At 55.6% G+C, this 17,476-nt stretch overlaps 4 protein-coding genes and 1 long non-coding RNA gene across 10 annotated transcripts in view; 2 read left to right on the top strand and 3 right to left on the bottom strand.

Moving 5' to 3' along the window:
- The window catches only part of TJP3 (tight junction protein 3), a 30,762-nt gene extending 29,257 nt beyond the window's left edge, over window positions 1–1,505 (top strand). For all 5 annotated transcript variants that reach the window (XM_059697163.1, XM_059697161.1, XM_059697162.1 and 2 more), the window contains 2 exons: window positions 869–915; window positions 1,281–1,505. In XM_059697163.1, coding sequence (XP_059553146.1) covers window positions 869–915; window positions 1,281–1,383 — 150 coding nt within the window. In that variant the 3' untranslated portion in view covers window positions 1,384–1,505. The remainder of the gene's footprint in view (window positions 1–868; window positions 916–1,280) is intronic.
- Window positions 1,506–1,598: 93 nt separating this feature from the next.
- Window positions 1,599–9,183, bottom strand: APBA3 (amyloid beta precursor protein binding family A member 3). 2 transcript variants are annotated; one of them, XM_059697176.1, is made up of 11 exons: window positions 9,047–9,183; window positions 7,770–8,371; window positions 7,641–7,680; window positions 4,480–4,625; window positions 4,264–4,350; window positions 4,010–4,171; window positions 3,484–3,663; window positions 3,191–3,403; window positions 2,132–2,251; window positions 1,903–2,043; window positions 1,599–1,817 (listed from the first exon to the last, which is right to left on the bottom strand). In XM_059697176.1, the coding sequence occupies exons 1-11, from the start codon at window positions 9,099–9,101 to the stop codon at window positions 1,746–1,748; spliced, it is 1,818 nt and encodes a 605-aa protein (XP_059553159.1). In that variant the 5' UTR covers window positions 9,102–9,183; the 3' UTR covers window positions 1,599–1,745. The 2 variants fall into 2 exon arrangements, with proteins under 2 accessions (XP_059553159.1, XP_059553161.1); XM_059697178.1 differs by having other exon boundaries at window positions 8,968–9,099.
- On the bottom strand, window positions 6,217–7,634 carry LOC132235199 (uncharacterized). The gene is made up of 2 exons (XR_009452997.1): window positions 6,620–7,634; window positions 6,217–6,399 (listed from the first exon to the last, which is right to left on the bottom strand). It is a non-coding gene; the product is annotated as an uncharacterized LOC132235199 (long non-coding RNA).
- A 710-nt stretch (window positions 9,184–9,893) lies between the features above and the next one.
- On the top strand, window positions 9,894–11,951 carry MRPL54 (mitochondrial ribosomal protein L54). The gene is made up of 3 exons (XM_059697187.1): window positions 9,894–10,045; window positions 10,800–10,965; window positions 11,606–11,951. Exons 1-3 carry the CDS (start codon window positions 9,928–9,930, stop codon window positions 11,736–11,738), a joined length of 417 nt encoding a protein of 138 aa, XP_059553170.1. The 5' UTR covers window positions 9,894–9,927; the 3' UTR covers window positions 11,739–11,951.
- A 2,145-nt stretch (window positions 11,952–14,096) lies between these two features.
- Window positions 14,097–15,868, bottom strand: RAX2 (retina and anterior neural fold homeobox 2). Its single transcript, XM_059697185.1, has 2 exons — window positions 15,440–15,868; window positions 14,097–14,917 (listed from the first exon to the last, which is right to left on the bottom strand). Exons 1-2 carry the CDS (start codon window positions 15,653–15,655, stop codon window positions 14,579–14,581), a joined length of 555 nt encoding a protein of 184 aa, XP_059553168.1. The 5' UTR covers window positions 15,656–15,868; the 3' UTR covers window positions 14,097–14,578.
- Window positions 15,869–17,476: the final 1,608 nt, after the last annotated feature.

The raw sequence follows: 17,476 nt of genomic DNA, 5'->3' as shown, positions 1-17,476 counted from the left end.
CTGCTGGATCACTTATAGCAAATATTTTAATCTCTGTGCATGAAGTGCCCTTATCTGGGATACAGGGTAGATGCTAAAAGTCTGGACATCACAGGGTGGTTGTTTAAACTCAGCACACTTAGCCCAAGCCCTGCTCACAGCTGGATATTGAACAATAACATGTATTTATTTAGTTCTTATTCTAGTGGGGCTGCCTCAGCACCTGTAGTGCCTGTGAATTTGACATAGATCCCCCTTCCTCCAGACCCTCTCTAGGGAAATGGAAAGATGTACAAATCTATGGGGCTGTGCAGTGCCCAACCTGCTCAACCGACCATGCAGCCTACTTAGGGGCAGGCACCATCCTAAGCACTTCACATGTGCGAACTCATTTAGAAACTGACAGTCCTCCGAAGCATTTACAGATGGGAAACCCAATTCCCCCTTTGCTAACAGGCTAGTGATAGCCGAGGCCTTCCCCTGTCCCAGCCTATTTTTTCATTTAAAACTGGGGATGAGCCTGGCCAGTGTGGCTTGGTGGTTGAGCATCAACCTATGAACCAGGTCACGGTTCGATTCCTGGTCAGGGCACATGCCTGGGTTGCCGGTTTGATACCCATTAGGGGGCATACAGGAGGCAGCCGATGGATGATTCTCTCTCATCATTGATGTCTCTATCTCTCGCCCTCTCCCTTCCTTTCTGAAATCAATAAAGAAAATATAAAAAATAACAAATAATAAAATTGGGGATGAGTTGTAGACTTGTGGTGGGGGCAAGAAGAAAGCTTGCGGGTAGCATTGCCTGGGCGAAGGTGGGGAAGTGGGATGGGGGTGGTTACCCCGATGTATCCTACTTTTGGGGGGTTAACCTGTTTTCTCCCTCTCCAAGGTGGACAGCTGCCACCCACAGGGTCAGCGGCGACAGGAAAGCATTCGGTAAGAGCCTCTGTACTCCAGACTGGGGCCCCTCAACCCTTCCTCTGGGACTCAGGGTTTGGATGGTGGTGAAGGAGACCTAGAACCAGGCTATGCCTTGGTGGCGCTCCTGTCCTGGTAGCAAGATAGTCAGAGCCATGGGAGATGGAATCCTCTCTCTGGGAAGACCGGGAAGGCTTCCTGAAGGAGGGACAGTGGAGCTGGGGCTTTGACGGCTGTGAAGGAGCTCATTAGTAACCCAACCCCAAATGCCCAGCCTCGCTCATCTCTGTCCACAGCCAGTGTGCCTAGTACAGTCAGCCTCAGTTAATGGTAAGTCCACTCCCTCCTCATTCGCAGCCTCTATTCTATTTCTTGACCCCCAGGACATATGCGCGCGAAGCTGTGAGGAAAAAGTTTACACAAGCCCGACATGTGGAGTCCTCTGATGAAGATGGCTATGACTGGGGCCCAGCCACTGACATATGAGCCCCTCCCAGGTGGCAGCTGGTCACCCTCCCTTTTCCTCCCAGGAGCTCGGACTCAGTTTCCCATACAGAACCTCAAACCCTGCTCTTTCCACCTGGTCTTTAATAAATATTTTCACAGCACTGGCTTCTAGTGGCTTCCAGGAAGGACATGGGAGCCAGAGTTAAGTCCTGCCTTTCCGCTCTTAACCCCACGCACCCTGATCCGAGACCTGATCCACTTTATAAGCTTTTAATTTTTTTTTTTACATCAGAAAATAATACAGAGCCAAGAATCCTCTGCGGCCCCCGCTAGCCAGGGAGGCGCCGCGACTGGAGTCCCAGGGCCAGCGGGGCTAAGGCACCGTGGTGGGGGGTGGCTGGTCACAAGTATACAGGCTGCTCCTGGCCTGTGAGCAGGCGATAGGTGGTGGCTGGCATGGTCTTGATGTGGACCTGGGGGATGAGAGAGGAGGCGTGGGGTTGGGGTGGGCCCGGGTTGGTGGGAGGTCACCCCCAGTCCCACCCACTGCCCACGCACCTCAGTGTGGGCCTCGGTGAGCAGTTCAATGACACGGGCGTGTGGTGTGGCCACCACACTGTGTCCGTTGATCTCGATGATTCGGTGTCCCACGCGAACGCCCCCACGCTCAGCGATACCGCCCCGGAGGAGACTGCAGATCTGACGGGACAGGAAGGGGCCACGATGCTCAGGGGGCCGTGCTCGGGGCTGCCCACCCCCAACACAGTGCTCGGGGCTGGGGCCTCACAATGCCGTCCTCCACGCAGAACCCCAGCTGCTCGCGGGCGTGGGGCCGGTGAATGATGGCCGTGGTGACTGGCGGACAGTGGACGATGCTGAGGGTCACCAACGTCTGGGACTTGACCTCCTGTGCAGGACAGGGGCTGTTGGCCTAGCTGGGCTTCCGGGGGGCTGCTGGACCTCTTGGCAAGCTGCGGCCTCCTCTGGGCCTCAGTTTATCCACCCGGAAAATGGAGATTTGGAGTCAAGGCTCTAGAGCAGTGATGGCGAACCTACGACACGCGTGTCAGAGGTGACACGCGAACTCATTTTTTTTTGGTTGATTTTTCTTTGTTAAATGGCATTTAAATATATAAAATAAATATCAAAAATATAAGTCTTTGTTTTACTATGGTTGCAAATATCAAAAAATTTCTCTATGTGACACGGCACCAGAGTTAAGTTAGGGTTTTTCAAAATGCTGACACACTGAGCTCAAAGGGTTCGCTATCACTGCTCTAGATTCTAGAAGACCCCCAAGAAGCAGTTAAGAACACAGATGGGAGTCGGATGGCCTCGGGGTCGGAGCTGTGTGACCTCTCGCCTCTCTGACTCCCTGGGCCTCAGTGTCCTCATGGTCAAAAGCAAGTTCTAAAGTGTCTACCAGGCAGGGTTACAAGCACTTAGTGGCATGCTGCGTGGACTGTCAGACCCTCTTCTGACCTGGCCGGGTCCCTCCTCATTCCTGAGCCTCGCTTTCCCTACTTGGGCAACAGGGTTCCAGACTCAAGAACACACTTGCTGCCTCATGGCCGACGGGAAACGCTGCTGGCATTGCCTCTAGCCGCCTGCACTCCGATCCTGCTCCTGCACCAGGGAGGTCGCCCTGGAGGGTGACTTCCCCTCTCCCAGCCTGTTTCCCTAAGCTCATAGGAGCTGGTCGGATTCTACCATGTCCCTTCTGGGCTGGGTCCCAGGGACCTGTCCAGAGCAGGTACCTCTGTACCCTTCCCAGATCCGTGGGAGACAGGCCTGCCGCCTGGGGCCCCTAAGCCAGCCCCTCTGGCCCCTGCCCCCCAGGACTCACGCGTATGGCAGCTTGGACACTGGCCAGTGGCAGCCCCACTAGACTGGTCCCGTTGATGGCAGTCAGGCGGTCCCCGATGCTGAGGGACCCCGAGCGCTCAGCGGGATCCCCATGCAGCAGGTTGGCAATGACGGCCGTGGGCAGCAAGGACCCCCAGCCTGACTCCACCAGGGCCACGCCCAAGCCCTCACCCTGGCGCTTCTCGATGACCACCTAGGAGAGGACATGGGCGGGACGGACATGAGGGCCGCTCGGTGGGGGCCAGGAAGGGGGTGGCCCACCCGCTCGCTCACCTCCTTGCAGTTCTCGCTGTTGGAGAAGTGGTCGAGGTCCCCATTGTGGAGGTAGCCGGAGCCCGTGGCCCCCTGGCTTGGCTGGGTGCCCACCTGGCTGGGGTCAATGCCGCTTTCCCGCAGAAACTGGCTGTAGGCCACCGCGAAGGCCTGGCCGATGGCCTGAGCAATGAGCTGGGCCTGTGGAGGAGGGGCAGCAGCTCCCGGGGGTGTCCCACCCTCCTTCTGGTCCCCCAAATCCCCTGACATCGTCAGAGTCCAACCCACCCACCCACCTAGGACAAGATTCCCAGGAGACAGCCTACAAGGATTTTGGGAAAATAGCCACTGTCTTAGGAAATCGGGAGACAGGCCCGGGGCAGGGAAGGTTTCGGGATTCGGCACCAGCCTCCAGTCTTACGGGAAAAACGGGAATATGTGGGACCTATTGGAGGGATGGAGGGACCTGCCAGCACGGAGGACAAGCGAGGGCAGTGGGCTTTACAGGAGGGTGCGGGCACCCGGACACCGGAGCCCAGCTGCTCACATCATCCGAGTGGAAAACGTGGCAGATCATCTTGTAGAGCCGGTGGCCATGGGCCTGGGATGCCGGGCGCCGGGCCAGCCGCCGGCGGGCCATGATCACCAGCACACTGCCGATGTCCGCGATGTAGGAGATGGTCTGCAGAGCGTGGTCCATCATGGCCTCCTGGAGGTGGGGGAGATCAGGCCTGGGCAGGCTGCGGAGGTCTCCGTGGAGCCCCCCCACCAGGCACCAGAGACGGGGCCTGAGCCCTGTACCTGGGAGTCGGCCATCAGAACCTTGATCCGCTTGGTGGAGATGAAGAGGTCCACCTCCGTCATGGGCTGGGTCTCCCCATCAGGGGCCTGTGGGGGTGGGGAGGGAGGTAGAGGAACCCAGAGACCCAGCCTCTGCCCCATCAGGCTCCCGGGCCTTGGAGGACCTAGTCTGTAGCCTGCCTGCCCACCCACCCTCCTGCCCGCCCCTGGCTTCACCTTGACGCGGTCCATGGCCTCCTGGGCCTGCGCCATTCGAGTGCTGGGGGGCGGGTTCCTCTCGGACACCAGCTGGGTGGAGCCCAGGTATTTGGCCCCAAATATGACACCATCACAGAGGTCTTCATGGTCACAGGGACCTGATACTGAGGGCAACAGCGGAGGCAGGTCAGCCCGAGAGCCCCGGCCAGGCTTGTCCACCCTCATGGGTTTGGTCCAGGGTTCTGGCTGTCTGAATAGTCTGGAAGCACAGAGAGATCTACGCTCTCATGACTTGGTACTGCTGACTCACACAGGTCTGCCCACTTTCCCAGAACTATCCCACCAGCGGGAGACACACCCAGCGGCTTGGCCTTCGGAAATCTAGAACCGTGTGGTCCGGCACCCTAGAGCCAGCTCTGTCCACGTCTAAGATTCCCAGGCAGAGGTAGGGGCTTTTGTGAGTCCAGCAGCACAGCTAGATCCAAAACCAGCACTGGTCGCCTGGCCGTCGTGGCTCAGTGGTTAGCGTCAACCTATGAACCAGGAGGTCAAGGTTCCATTTCTGGTTCGGGCATATACCCGGGTTGTGGGCTTGATACCCGGTAGGGGGCGTGCAGGAGGCAGCTGATCGATGATTCTCTCTCATCATTGATGTGTCTATCTCTCTCTCCCTCTCCCTTCCTCTTTCTCAAATCAATAAAAACAACAACAACAAAACCCCAGCACTAGTGCTAACAGAAACCTCCACACTATGTTTCTAGAATTCCATGATTAGACTAGAACCAGATGGTCCCACTCCCATTTCTAAAACCGGCAACACTATAGAACTGTGGTCAATCCCACTCAATGGTTCTGGAATCCCCCCTGAATCAATCTGGCGGTAATTAGCTCTACCCATTAGTCTAGAATTCTCCCCTATCCGTACTGAACGGTGGAAAACTCTACTCCGCAGTCATGGAACAGCCCACTCGGGGAGAAATCTAAAACTCACGCTGTCCACAAGCCCAGATGGCTCTGAGTTATGTCTCTAGAACTCCCTGACAGGTTTCAAACCGCAGGATTCTGTCAGGGGTTCTAGAAACCTACATCACTCCAGAATCAGACTTTTCCACTCCATGATTCCAGAATTTCTTAATCATCACAGCATCAGGCAGCTCTTCCTACGGTTCTAGAATCCCCTCAATAACTCATGACCACAGACGCACTCACGGATTCTGAGAATTACTTGAACATCCAGAAACAAACAACTCTGGGCATGGTTCTAGAATTCCCCCAAACCAGCCCAGAGACACACAAAGCTTTGCCCCCATGGCTCTAGAATCCCCTGAGCAACATAAAACCAGACAACCACTCTGCCAGCAGTTCTAGAATGTTCTAACCAATAGCTATTGCTTTTTTTGTTTTAGAACCACAGGTGTAGGCCCCAGTGAAGTAAACCCCACTCCTGTGTGTGAGTTTAAACCACAGATATCTCTGCCTGTTGTCCTTCATGACCTAAGCATTCTGGAACAACAACAACTCTGCTCTGGGTTCCAGAACTGAATGATCCAATGTCACAGCCACCGGGCACACGTGGGCCTGATGCACTTGAAATGGGGCGGGTCTGGATTGAGATGTGTTGTTAAATACAAAATGCACACTGAATTTTAGCTCTAATATGAACAAAAAGTAAAATAATTGTAAAATGTTAATTATATGTTAAAATGTTATTTTAAATACATTGGGTTAATTAAAATGAGCTATTAACCTTACCTGTTTAAAATTAGAAAATATATACATTTTTAATTTATAGATTTGAGAGAGAGAAAAAGAGAGAAACAATGATTTTGCTGTTCCACTTATTTATGCATTCATTGGTTGATTCTTATGTGTGCCCTGACTGGGGATCGAATCCACAATCTTGGCAAAGTATCAGGACGATGCTCTAACCCAGTGGTTCTCAACCTTCTGGCCCTTTAAATACAGTTCCTCATGTTGTGACCCAACCATAAAATTATTTTCGTTGCTACTTCATAACTGTCATGTTGCTACTGTTATGAATCGTAATGTAAATATCTGATATGCAGGATGGTCTTAGGCGACCCCTGTGAAAGGGTCGTTCGACCGCCAAAGGGGTCGCGACCCACAGGTTGAGAACCACTGCTCTAACCAACTGAACTACCCAGCCAGAGCCATAACTAGAAAACCTCAAGTCATATATAGCTCACACTGTGTTTATTTTGTATGGCACCCCTCTAGAACTTTCTGATGACTCCTTTAGAATTGGACAGCTCTGCTTAGTTCTAGGATATCTCCTACTGGTCTAGAGCCACAGAGACTTTCTATTCGCCCTATGGTTCTAGAACTTCCAGTCTGACTAGAACCATACAGCTCTGTTCATCATTCCAGAACACACAGGAGCCCAGGTTCCCTTCACCTAGAACCACAGGCACAATGCCCAGTTCTGGAACTCCCTAGGTGAGTTATAACTCCACCAACAACTCTAGAACCTTCTTGGAACTATAGGTCTAAACCATCTCCTCTTTTTACAACCATAGACTTTGCTTTTGACATAGAGCCTCAGATAGTTTTGGGGGAAATTCTAGAATATTCCAGATGGTCAAAACTGGTTCTTCCCATGCCTTTGGAGCAGGGATTAGCGAACTTTCCTGCAAAGGGCCAAACAGTAAATTATTTTTATTTTGTGGGACAGGTGGTCTCTGTTGCAACACAAAAACCACCAGAGACAATATATAAACGAATAGATATGATGGTGCCCCAATAAAACTTTATTTGTGGACACAGAAACTTGAATTGCATTATTATTTTCACGTGTCAAGAAATGCTGCGCTTCTTTTGGGTTTTCCAAGCACTTACAAATACAAAAGCCATTGTAGCACACAAGACATACCAGAACAGGTGTGGGCCAGAGTTGGTCCACAGACAGTAATTTGCCAACCCCGGCTCTAGAACAGAGTGCCACAAATACCCCAGCCTGTCGTACTGTCTTCTACTCATTCTAGAACATTCCCAAAGCTGTCTCTCTTCTCTCAGGCCTTCAGGAATCAACCTAAAACCATTCTCAGAGCCTCTCTAGAAGCAACTCCTTACTGGCAAACTCTGAGTCAGATTTCAGGAGCCTGATTCAGGCTGTTCTGAAACCCCTAGGTTCCTGGGGGCAGGGTGGGTGGGACACTCACCCTCCTGGAAGGCAGGGTATGAAGCCGCGGTCTTGGGGCTCTAGAAGAAGATAAAAGAGGAGCAGGACTGAGTCCCCCTGGCTTGGCTCCTGGCAGCAGAGAAGGTCTGGGGGTTGGGGCAAGCACTACCTGGGCACTGGCAGGCCGCTCTTCAGGAGCAATCAGAGGGACCGTCTCCAGCCAGGGTTCCGGGGAGCTGCTTGAGCTCTTGCGGCCATGCTGCTCAGCACAGGCTCCCTCTGCCCATTCTGGGGAACCAGTATCCCCATCTGGGTCCTCAGGGGGCTGTAATAGGTGAGGAGCAGGGTCTGGAGGCTCCTTGGGACAAGGCTGGGAAGGAGGGCACTCCTCGAGGTGCAAAAGGCTCAGCAGGTCGTCCCTGCCAGCCTCAGCAGACAAGAGCCCATGGGCATCAGCCACGTCCTGGGAGGCCAGGCCATGACCGGTGGCAATGTGCAGGGGGCAGGGGAGTCCATCTGGGGACAGGCCCACCAGATCACCCGGCAGAGCCTCCAACTGCTGTGCCAGATCCTGGACGTTTGGCCCGTCAAGTTCCATCTGACTCGGGCTGCACGGGCCTCCTGGCACTGGGTCCCACTGGCAGTCAGGACTGTGGTCCTGAGAGGGCGCATGTGTGTCCCTGGGCTCCTCCAAGTCCATGGCCAGAGGCCCTGGAGGGGGTGGGGGAGTTGTCAGGAATTCAAGGCCTGGATCCAGGCTCAGGCCAGCATCTGAAAGAGATTCAAAGATGAGATTTCCTGGGTGCCAACTTGGTGCTAGGTGTTAGCTGGGGGCTGTTTATATATAACACATAATTTAATCCCACCTATCCTGCAATGTAAGGTCTGCTATGATTCCCATTTTACAGATGAGGAAACTGAGGCACAGAGTGAGCAGTTGTAAGGCAGTGTGACATCCCGGGTGTCAACCCTGACTTCTCCCCATCGTGGAACCTGTTCACCGCAGCCCTGACTCTTCTAAGTCTTTCTCCCCCGGGACGTGGTACCCAGGCTGGAGATACACCCTGGCTATACAGACCCAACAGGTGCAGGTCCCAGAGATCCTGGACTCAAGAACCCAACCCAAGACTTAGACCCAGGACCTCAGACTGAAAACTGGAGACCCAAGACACCAGAAAGCCGACCCTAATCTCAAAACCTCCAATGCCACGCTCAAGATGGACCCGCAGACTAAGACCCGGACCTCAGATCCGGTCTGAGTCTAAAGCTAAGAACCCAATCCTTATGCAGACCCAAGATTCAGGACTTCCGACCCGTAGCCGCAGGCGTCGGCCCCAGGCCCCGCTCTGCCCCTCCAAGACACTCACTTCGCAAACCGAGGCGGCCTCACCAGCAGCGGCCCCACATCCCTGGCCGCCAGGGTCTTCCCAGCGGCCCGTCGCTCACCTTTCCTGGTCAGGGCGCCGGCAGAGCTGCCCAGGTCTCCCGGCCTACTGGGCATGCGCTCCCTTGCGGAGCCTGCTGGGAAATGTAGTTCTTCCAGCCAACCTCGCCGCGCGGGGGCGCCAGGTATCAGAACTGCAAGTTCGAATCCCAAGCCTCCGTTTACGTAGCGTGGGAATCGGGGCTGGCCTCTGGGCCTGTTTCCTTAACTGCAAAATGGGGTTAATAATCGCTATCGGTTTCCTACGACTGTGGTCGTTATTCCAAGGGATGGCCTATGGGAAGATATGAGACTGGAAAATACTAACAGAGAATGAGAGATGGTCTCTTTAGACTCTAGGTCCGAGAGACAGCGGAAGTAGCGTGGGGACCCAATTGTATACAGACTTCCCATTTGGCTCACAGTAGGGAGGCTGAATGACGCACCTTGGCTTAACGTTTCCTCCCTGAACCTTGGTTTTCCCAATTATATTTATCTTTTTTTAAATTTTTAGTTTCCTCAGTTATAAATTGGTAATAATAATAGGAGAGGTAATATCTCGTAATTGTGAGGATTAAACAAAGTCAAGCCAGTTAAGGATTTAACAATTGGGCTGGAATATGAACCTGTTACTATCTAATAGACCTTTAGGCTTTGGGTATTTGCGCATTGAATAGAATCAGGAATGTATAAGGTGTGATCTTTAAAGTAAATAACCGAAGAAGGGCAAGAAGTCAATGAAACACCCCTTTAAAATCGCCTCATACAGTAATATATCAAAGAAGGTAGGTCTTAGGCTGAAATACTACATTTCCCAGGAATCTCTAGGAGCCTCTATCGCTCAAGCACCCTGTGGCTGCTGACGTCTCAAAAAACGTGTACGTGCAGGCAGCCGGCGTACGTCATGGCGGCCAGACGCTTATTCGGGGCTACGCGGACCTGGGCTGGCTGGCGGCCTCGGGAGCTCCCGGACCCCGCCGCTCCTGGAAGACTCCTCGTCCGGGATTATGCCAAGAAACCAGGTGAGCTGGGTTAAGAGAGACCAAAATGGGAACAGTGAGGACATGGGGTAATTTGCATTGCGCAGGCGCTGGTTGGGGAGGTGGTTCTTAGAATCAAGGCCCCCGCGGGAAGTGGCCTGCCGCTAGGTTTTACGCGCAGGCGCAGTTTGAGGGACGTAGGGCTCAGTTGGACTCTGAGCAGGCACCAGCCTGAAGCTGAGCAGCCAGGGACGGCGGTGTGACTTACGTGGAGCAGACGCGCTTCACTGCGCAGGCGTGGGTTTGTTTTCTTGGGGAGCGGGGAAGGTGGGGTAAGGTCAGGAACTTGCTTCCCAATCCTGTCTCTTCCCCTAAATGACTGTGTGACCCTTTGCATGTCATCACCAGAAACTCGAGGAGTCCAAGTATTGACCACTTAAGCAAAACCAAAACAAAGTTATTTGAATTTTAGCTGGATACCACCATGCCTGATCTTTGTTGAAAGAAGGAATTGCCAAATATATGTTAGGTCTTAAAGAGACGTAGCAGCACTTTCTTTGTGAGATAAACAGAAAGAATCAAAACAGAATTGAAAAGGAGTGACTTGGTCACTCGGAGCATCAGTGTCATTTACTGCAGTATCCATGTCCAACTGAAAATCATTTGAGTGCTGAAGACAGGGGCCGGCCAGGGCCTGGGGCCACCCTGAGAGCCTGGGGGCAGAGAAGCAAGGCTGGCCTCCAGAGGGTGGAGCTGGGCTGAACCGGGCTGAACTCTTACCTCCTCCCCACTCCAGTTCTTAAGGGGGTCAAAGGCGGCAAAAGCGGTGTGGTCAGTGATGTCCTGAAGGACCCAGAGGTGTGCACAGACCCTGTCCGGCTCACCACGCATGCCATGGGTGTTAACATCTACAAGGAGGGCCAGGACGTGGTCCTGAAGCCGGATGCCGAGTACCCTGAGTGGTGAGTGGGCCAGGCTGGAGAGTGGGGAAAACCAGTGACCAGGTGAGGAGGTGCCTGCCTGATCAGATCTGAGGTTTTGGGGAGGACTTCCCTCGGGAGGCAATGCATGAGTGAAGACCTGAGTGGGTGCAAGGGAACAGCCAGTGCAAAGGCCCTGGGGCAGTATTGTACCTGGTTTTTAGGGACAAGGTGGAGAGCAGGGGTAGATAGGGCAGGGAGGTCATGGAACCCAGTCCTGGCAGGTCCTGGGGGCTGCAGGGATTTCAGTTTTGCTCTTGGCCTTGAGAGCAATAGCAGGGCATGGAAACCATTGACAGTTGCTGATCCTTAAAGCTGGGGAAGGTGCAGAAAGGTTGAGTGGGAGTGGAGGCATTACAGGTGCACAGCATGGACAGTGGCCAGGAGGCAGGAGAAGACTTGGCATGTGCCCACCTCAGACATCAGCACTATTGGGATGGAGGTGCCCCCTTGTTCCACAGCCAGAAACCTGGCTCAGGGAAGGTGAGGGACCACCCTGAGATCACAGCCCAGGGACCCCAGACCTGCCAGTGCCTCGGCATTGCCTCTGCCCAAGGTACTTGGGGCCCAGGAGTTGTGGATGGCTGTTGGGCAGCCCTGATTCCTGCCCGTACCCCATCAGGCTGTTCCAGATGAATGTGGGCCCCCCCAAGAAGCTGGAGGAGCTGGACCCTGAGTCCTGGGAGTACTGGCGGCTGCTGCGGAAACACAATATCTGGCGCCACAACCGGCTGAGCAAGAACCGGAAGTTTTAGTGGAGGAGGGACTGAAGCACCCTGACTCACCAAGGACCTCGCCAGGCCCCCGAGGAGGACCCCAGAGGGGCACAACACCTCCCCATTCTGCCCCATGAAAGACTTTTCCTGGAGAAAACAGACTTTTTCTTACCTGTGTTCTTTGTGGCCTCCACAGTGAAGCTGGGTCATGGCCGTAGGGACCAATAAAGACCTCTTCGGGGGTTGTCATTGGCAGGTCCTGGATGCTACTCAGTGCCGTCCGATGTTGGGCCATTGGGAAGTGGAGCGTGTGGCAGGGAGGTGGGCACCTCCTCAGACACAGTGGTTCCGAGTCACTGGCTGGGCTTCTGTAGGTCCATCTTCGCCTCCAGGCTTCCCTGGGCTTCTTAGCCTGATTCCTGGAATTCTAGCACTGCCCAGGAGGCCTCAACCCCTCAAGTGGGAGGTTTTTCTACCAAAACTTCTCTTGGGATTCAAACCTGACTCGAGCTGTGTGAAGCAGAACAGAATTTTCCAGCTTCCGGAACTGAACTGCCCAGGGGTAGGGCTCGCTTCAGGCATGGTTGGATCCAGATGCTTCCGTACTCAGCTGTGTGGCTCTCTTCTCCCTCTGTGTCCATTTGACCCCCAGTAGGTAGTTCTCTAGGGCAGGGGTGGCTCCAGGGCTCCTGACTGACACCGTCCTACCCAGTTCAGCGAGCCTCGCCAGATGGAAGGGCTTCCCTTTCCTTCCTGCCAAGGTCACAGGGGTCATCTTCATTGGCCACTCACGTGAGCCCAGGGACACAGGCCTACCAACCATCCTGGAGTGTACGTGGCGTACGTGAACATGATCCACAGCCCCAGTGAGAACCTCAGCTCTGGGTGGCCCTAACTCCTGCCCTGCCTGGCTGTGAGGGCTGGGTCTCCAAGACAGGGTCCCGGGGATGAGGCCAGTGCCCACCAGATTGGAGGAGGCTGGGGGCGGGAATCCACTAAGCAGTACCTGTAAGGTCCCACCCTCCCTGCTGTGGCCTCAACCTCTCCTTCAGAGATGGGGTTGGAGGGTTGGCACCACCCTCAGCCTCTGGGTCCACATGCTGGCTGGGGAGGGTGGGGTCCCCACAGCTAATTCTGCCTGGTCCCAGGAAAAGGAGCCTTTATCAGCTTGGGAGGACTTTGCCAAGGGGATTATTGAAAACCTACCCTCCCAGGTGGCCCGCCCTGGGCATGCGGCTTATCCCAACCCTCCCATGACTCACTCTTAGGGTAAAATCAAAGCTGTAACTTCCATAGACCCTGCCTGCCCTGCCCCCATCGCCTCCCTGCCCTCACCTCCCTCTCACTCTCACTCTGCTCCATGTGGCACAGAGGCTCCTCGATGCTCTTCCAATACCCCTCTGGGTTCTGCCCCAGTGCCTTTGCACTTGCTATGCCTGTTGCCTGGGTCGCTGTCCCCCAGGTGTCCCCATGGCTCCCTCCTTCTCCTCCAGTGTGTGCTCTGAGTTCACCTCCATGAGCCCTCCTTCACCACCATGTTAAACTGCAGCACCTGCCGCGCCCGTTTGCCCTTCCCAGTGTTGTCCTCCCTAGCATTCACCACCAGCTGGCGTTTCATGTTTTATTTATTTTTTAATTGTGCATCTTGTCTCTCCCACTGGAGTGGCTCATTAGGACAGGAATTTTTATCTGTTTTGTTTAGTGTTGTGTCCCTATCGCTTACTGGATTTTTGTTGTTGTTGTTGCTGTTGTCATTAATCCTCACCCTAGGATATTTTTTTAAGATATTTTTCCATTGATTTTTAGAGAGAAGGGAAGGATGGGGGAAAGACAGAGAGAGAAACATCGATGTGAGAGAGAAACATCGCTTGGTTGCCTCCCAAACAGGCCCTGACAGGGGCCAGGGATCAAGCCTGCAACCAAGGTACATGCCCTTGACCAGAATCAAACCCGGACCCTTCAGTCCTCGGGCCAATGCTCTATCCACTGAGCCAAACCGAGGGCCCTATTGCTTACTGGATGAATGGATGGATGAATTAGTGAGGTGAGTTGACAGAACAAATGCCCCATCCCACCCTCGCTGGGCTGGGAGATGTAACAGGGTCTCTGGTCAATGGGGACATAAGCCACACTCTGAATCATGGAGGGAACAAGGATAAGGATGGACAATATTTGCCCAGCCTCAGGCTAGTTCCCTCTTAGGCCCGGCCTGGGTCCAACTACTTCCAAAGCCAGCAGGGACGCAGTGATGCCTGGGGCAGTGGAGTCAGGCAATGCGTGAGTCCCTCTTGGCTTTGTGGCCTCAGGGAACTGGCTTCCATCTCAGTTACCCCCCTGTAAAATGGGGCTGACCCTCACCTGAGGGGCTCCGGCCAGGAGCACACCGAGCACGGAAGCAGCTGGACGTGAGCTGCTCTGCTGTTAGTTATTTCTCGGAGAGGGAGGCCCTGAGAGCTGGGTGGCTCTGCTGGTGAAAGATTAGCAGGGATTTAGATTCAATGACGAAGAATTAAGGTCCTGGTGGCTCCCGATTCCAGCCTTACAGTCCCAGAGCCTCCGAATCCACCCACCCGCGCACCTCCCTTAGACAGACGGGGCGCCGAGGCCCGAGGAGGGGCAGAGACGCCCTCGAGGCCACCCAGAACCCCCCTCGCCTCCCTGGCCTGCAAGTCCTATGGCCGCCTCCTATCCAGTCTCCTGAAAGGCAGGGTGCGGTGGGGTGGGGACCTGGCATGGTGGCACAGACGGAGGGTGGGGATGGGCAGCCTCCTTCCTCACTGACGGACCGGCCTGCTGGTGGGCTGCTCCGTGACCTTGGCCGAGACCTGTCACCCCAGGCCCTCGGGACTGGCCAAGAGGGAGACTGGTCGGCACCAAGCTCAAGCCGATGGCCAGGCCCTGTCCAGAGCCTGTGCGTGCTCCTGGGCCAGAAACCGAATGGATGCCTCCTCCAGAGTGAAGCCTTCCATGAAGGCCGGACCAAAGGCGTGAGGCCCGAAGGCTGCCTGCAGCCCTGGGGCTGGGCCCAGGAGGTGAGTGAGGCCTGGCCTGGTAGGGGGCCCGGGGCCCAGCCAGGGCTCCAGAGGCAGTGGAATGGTCGGAGGGCGGGCAAAGGGCAGTGCTGGGGCCGCGGGGAGCCTCGAGGCTGCCACAGCCTCAGAGCCGGACTCCAGACGCTCCTGGCGCCGCCACTTGGCCCGACGGTTCTGGAACCACACCTGGAAGCAGCAAGAGGGTGCTTCCAGCCCAGAGCAGTGGGGAGGGGCCTGTCCGAGCCTCGCAGGTTCTGCCTGCTGTGGGACCTGACTCCCCACCGGCTGCAGGGCCATGTTTTTTATTCTGCTTCAGGGCTGTCCGGAGAGAAGAGGCCCTGCCTCACGGCCCCATCACATCACCTAAGTCTGTTCTGAACCTCATTCCTCCTCCCCGTTCTCTTTAATCAGGCCCCTCCGGTCTTCCCTGGCCTTCGATCAGGAAGTGCCAGCGTGGCTCACAAGCTCTTCCTCAGCTTTGTTTTCCGGCTCCGGCTCAGCGGGAAAGCTGCTAACTTAACCCTGCACATCCTGGCGCATGCTGTTTGGATGCCTAGAGAGATGCCCCCTCTCCTTTCTAGCTGGCAAACTCCTACTCAGATGTCATAGCCCCAGGCCCAAATCCCCTCCTCCGGGCGGCATCCCGTGCACTGGGAGGGCCCCTATCGGCTCTGGCTCCCTCCCTGGGTCATTGAGGGGTGCCCTCACCTGCACCCGCACCTCCGGTAGGTGCACCTTGGCTGCCAGCTCCTCGCGGCTGTAAATGTCCGGGTAGTGGGAGGCCTCGAACGCCCGCTCCAGCTGGTGCAGCTGGTACGTGGTGAAGGTGGTGCGGTTCCTCCGGTGCTGCTTCCTGGGGGCCTCCTCACAGGGGGCCGGCCCCCCACCCTCAGCCGCAGGCCCCTCACCAGGGCTCGGGAACATGGCTCCTCGCCGCCTCCTGGTGGTACAGCAGGACAGAGGGTGGTGAGGCCGCAGGAGGGACTGCCAGCTGGGCGGGCAGGGGACCCCCAGGACCTGCTGGGTGCGGAGTATGATGTGAAGGGGCTCTTCCCTCACAATGTCCTAAATCTGTTCTGTCGGTTTCAGATGATCTCATTTTCTCCCTCTGTCTGCACTTCCTCTGACTTTTGTCTGTCCCCCACCTCGGTTTCCTCTTTCCCTTGGAACTCTCCCTGACTTCCTCTCGCTCCGTCTTCATCTTTCTGTTTGTCTCCCTCTGTGTCTAGACCCCCAAGAAAGCAGACTGGACACTGCTCCTAGTGCTTCCTCACCCCCAAGTCCTCTGCCTGGTGGGCTCCCTGCACCCCCAGCTCCCCCCACGCCTGCCTTGCTCACCTGCTCAGCACGCACCACCCCTAGCAGCCCCTCTTCAGCCCAGGTGTCCACAGGCCCAGTGGCCGGCCCCAGCCAGCGCTGGGGGTGGGGGGAGGATTAGCACAAGGTGATTAATTGAGGTGGCCCCTTCCATCTGGCTGCGCTGAGCCGCTGAGGGAGGAGGGCCAGGCAGGCGGAGGACTGGGGAGGGGCTGGTGTTGAGGGGACACTGTGGACCTGGGTCCTCCTCCCCTTGCAGAAGGACAGCAGCAAGGGCCTCCCAGCCTCTGGGTCTGTTTTCCTGGCTGTAAAACATGGACACCAGGACCTGCCTACCCCCTGGGCTCTCACTGGGACTCAGTGAGGTGATTAAAGGTAGGGCGCCGCACAGTGGTGGGCGCGCAGTGAGTGTCTGCTGTTCCTGGTTTTACCAGAGGGGGCAGAAGAGGGCCCTTAGACTCACATGTCAACGGAGCTGGGGAAGCAGAGGTCCCAAAAGGTGAAGGCAACTTTAGGTGGCTCCTTGGACCCTGAGCAGGGCATGGCCTAGGGGCCCTTTAGCTGGGTTCGAGGTTTGAATAAATATTTATTGAGCACTTAATTGTATACCAGTGAACAAGACAGACACAGATCTTGGAGCTGACATCCTAGTTGGGAGATGACCAGCTGCTATAACGTAAAATATAGTGTCAGGTGGCTAGAGGTCTAGAGAGAAAACTTCAGCAGGACAGGGAGGGGGCTACAAGGGGTTGCTCTTTAAGGAAAGTGATCAGAATGGGGCATGAGGGCAAGGCTGCAATTCTGGACAAGATGGGTGTGAAGGGGAGGCTGCCAGGGAGCCATGGGAGGTTGGTATTTTGGAAGAGTCCCTGCTTTGGAGATGGGAGGAGGATGGGGATGTCACAGAACTGGTGGCCTGAGAGCTGGAGCCTGGCTTGCCAGCCCTCCCAATCCAAGAAGCCTGGGGGCTCAGGCAAGGGTGCATCTGGGGATGGGGGGCCAAGGTGAGGCCTCAAAATCGGTTGCTGGATTTAGTGGAGGCCCAGGCCCTCAGATGGCTTGGGGAGCGAATACAAGAGAAAGCAGAGATCTTTCTGGAACGTTGGCTTTGTAGGGAGAGACACACATGGAGAAAGAGACAGTGTTAGGCACAACCCCCCCCCCCCCCCAGAAAAGGGGTGACGTCCCCGGAGGAATCAGGTCCCACTGCAGGGACCAGCGGCCTTAGAGGAGGAGCCGGCTGGGGCTCCGTGTCCCATGTGAGGGCTGAGATCAGGAGGCCGGAGAGGCCCCAGAGGTCCTGAGCCCAGGCTGCCCGGGGGGGTGGAGGGGTGGGGTGGGGGTGCAGCTACTGTTCCCGGGCCCTTCCAGGACTCAGCTGACCAACTAGGAGTCAAGCTCTGGGCTCGATGGCCGGGGAGCTGGCCT

The sequence above is a fragment of the Myotis daubentonii genome, chromosome 5 (assembly GCF_963259705.1).
Source record: "Myotis daubentonii chromosome 5, mMyoDau2.1, whole genome shotgun sequence".
In the NCBI taxonomy this organism is placed as follows: Eukaryota; Metazoa; Chordata; class Mammalia; order Chiroptera; family Vespertilionidae; genus Myotis; species Myotis daubentonii.
This window is presented reverse-complemented; position numbering and strand designations above follow the sequence as displayed.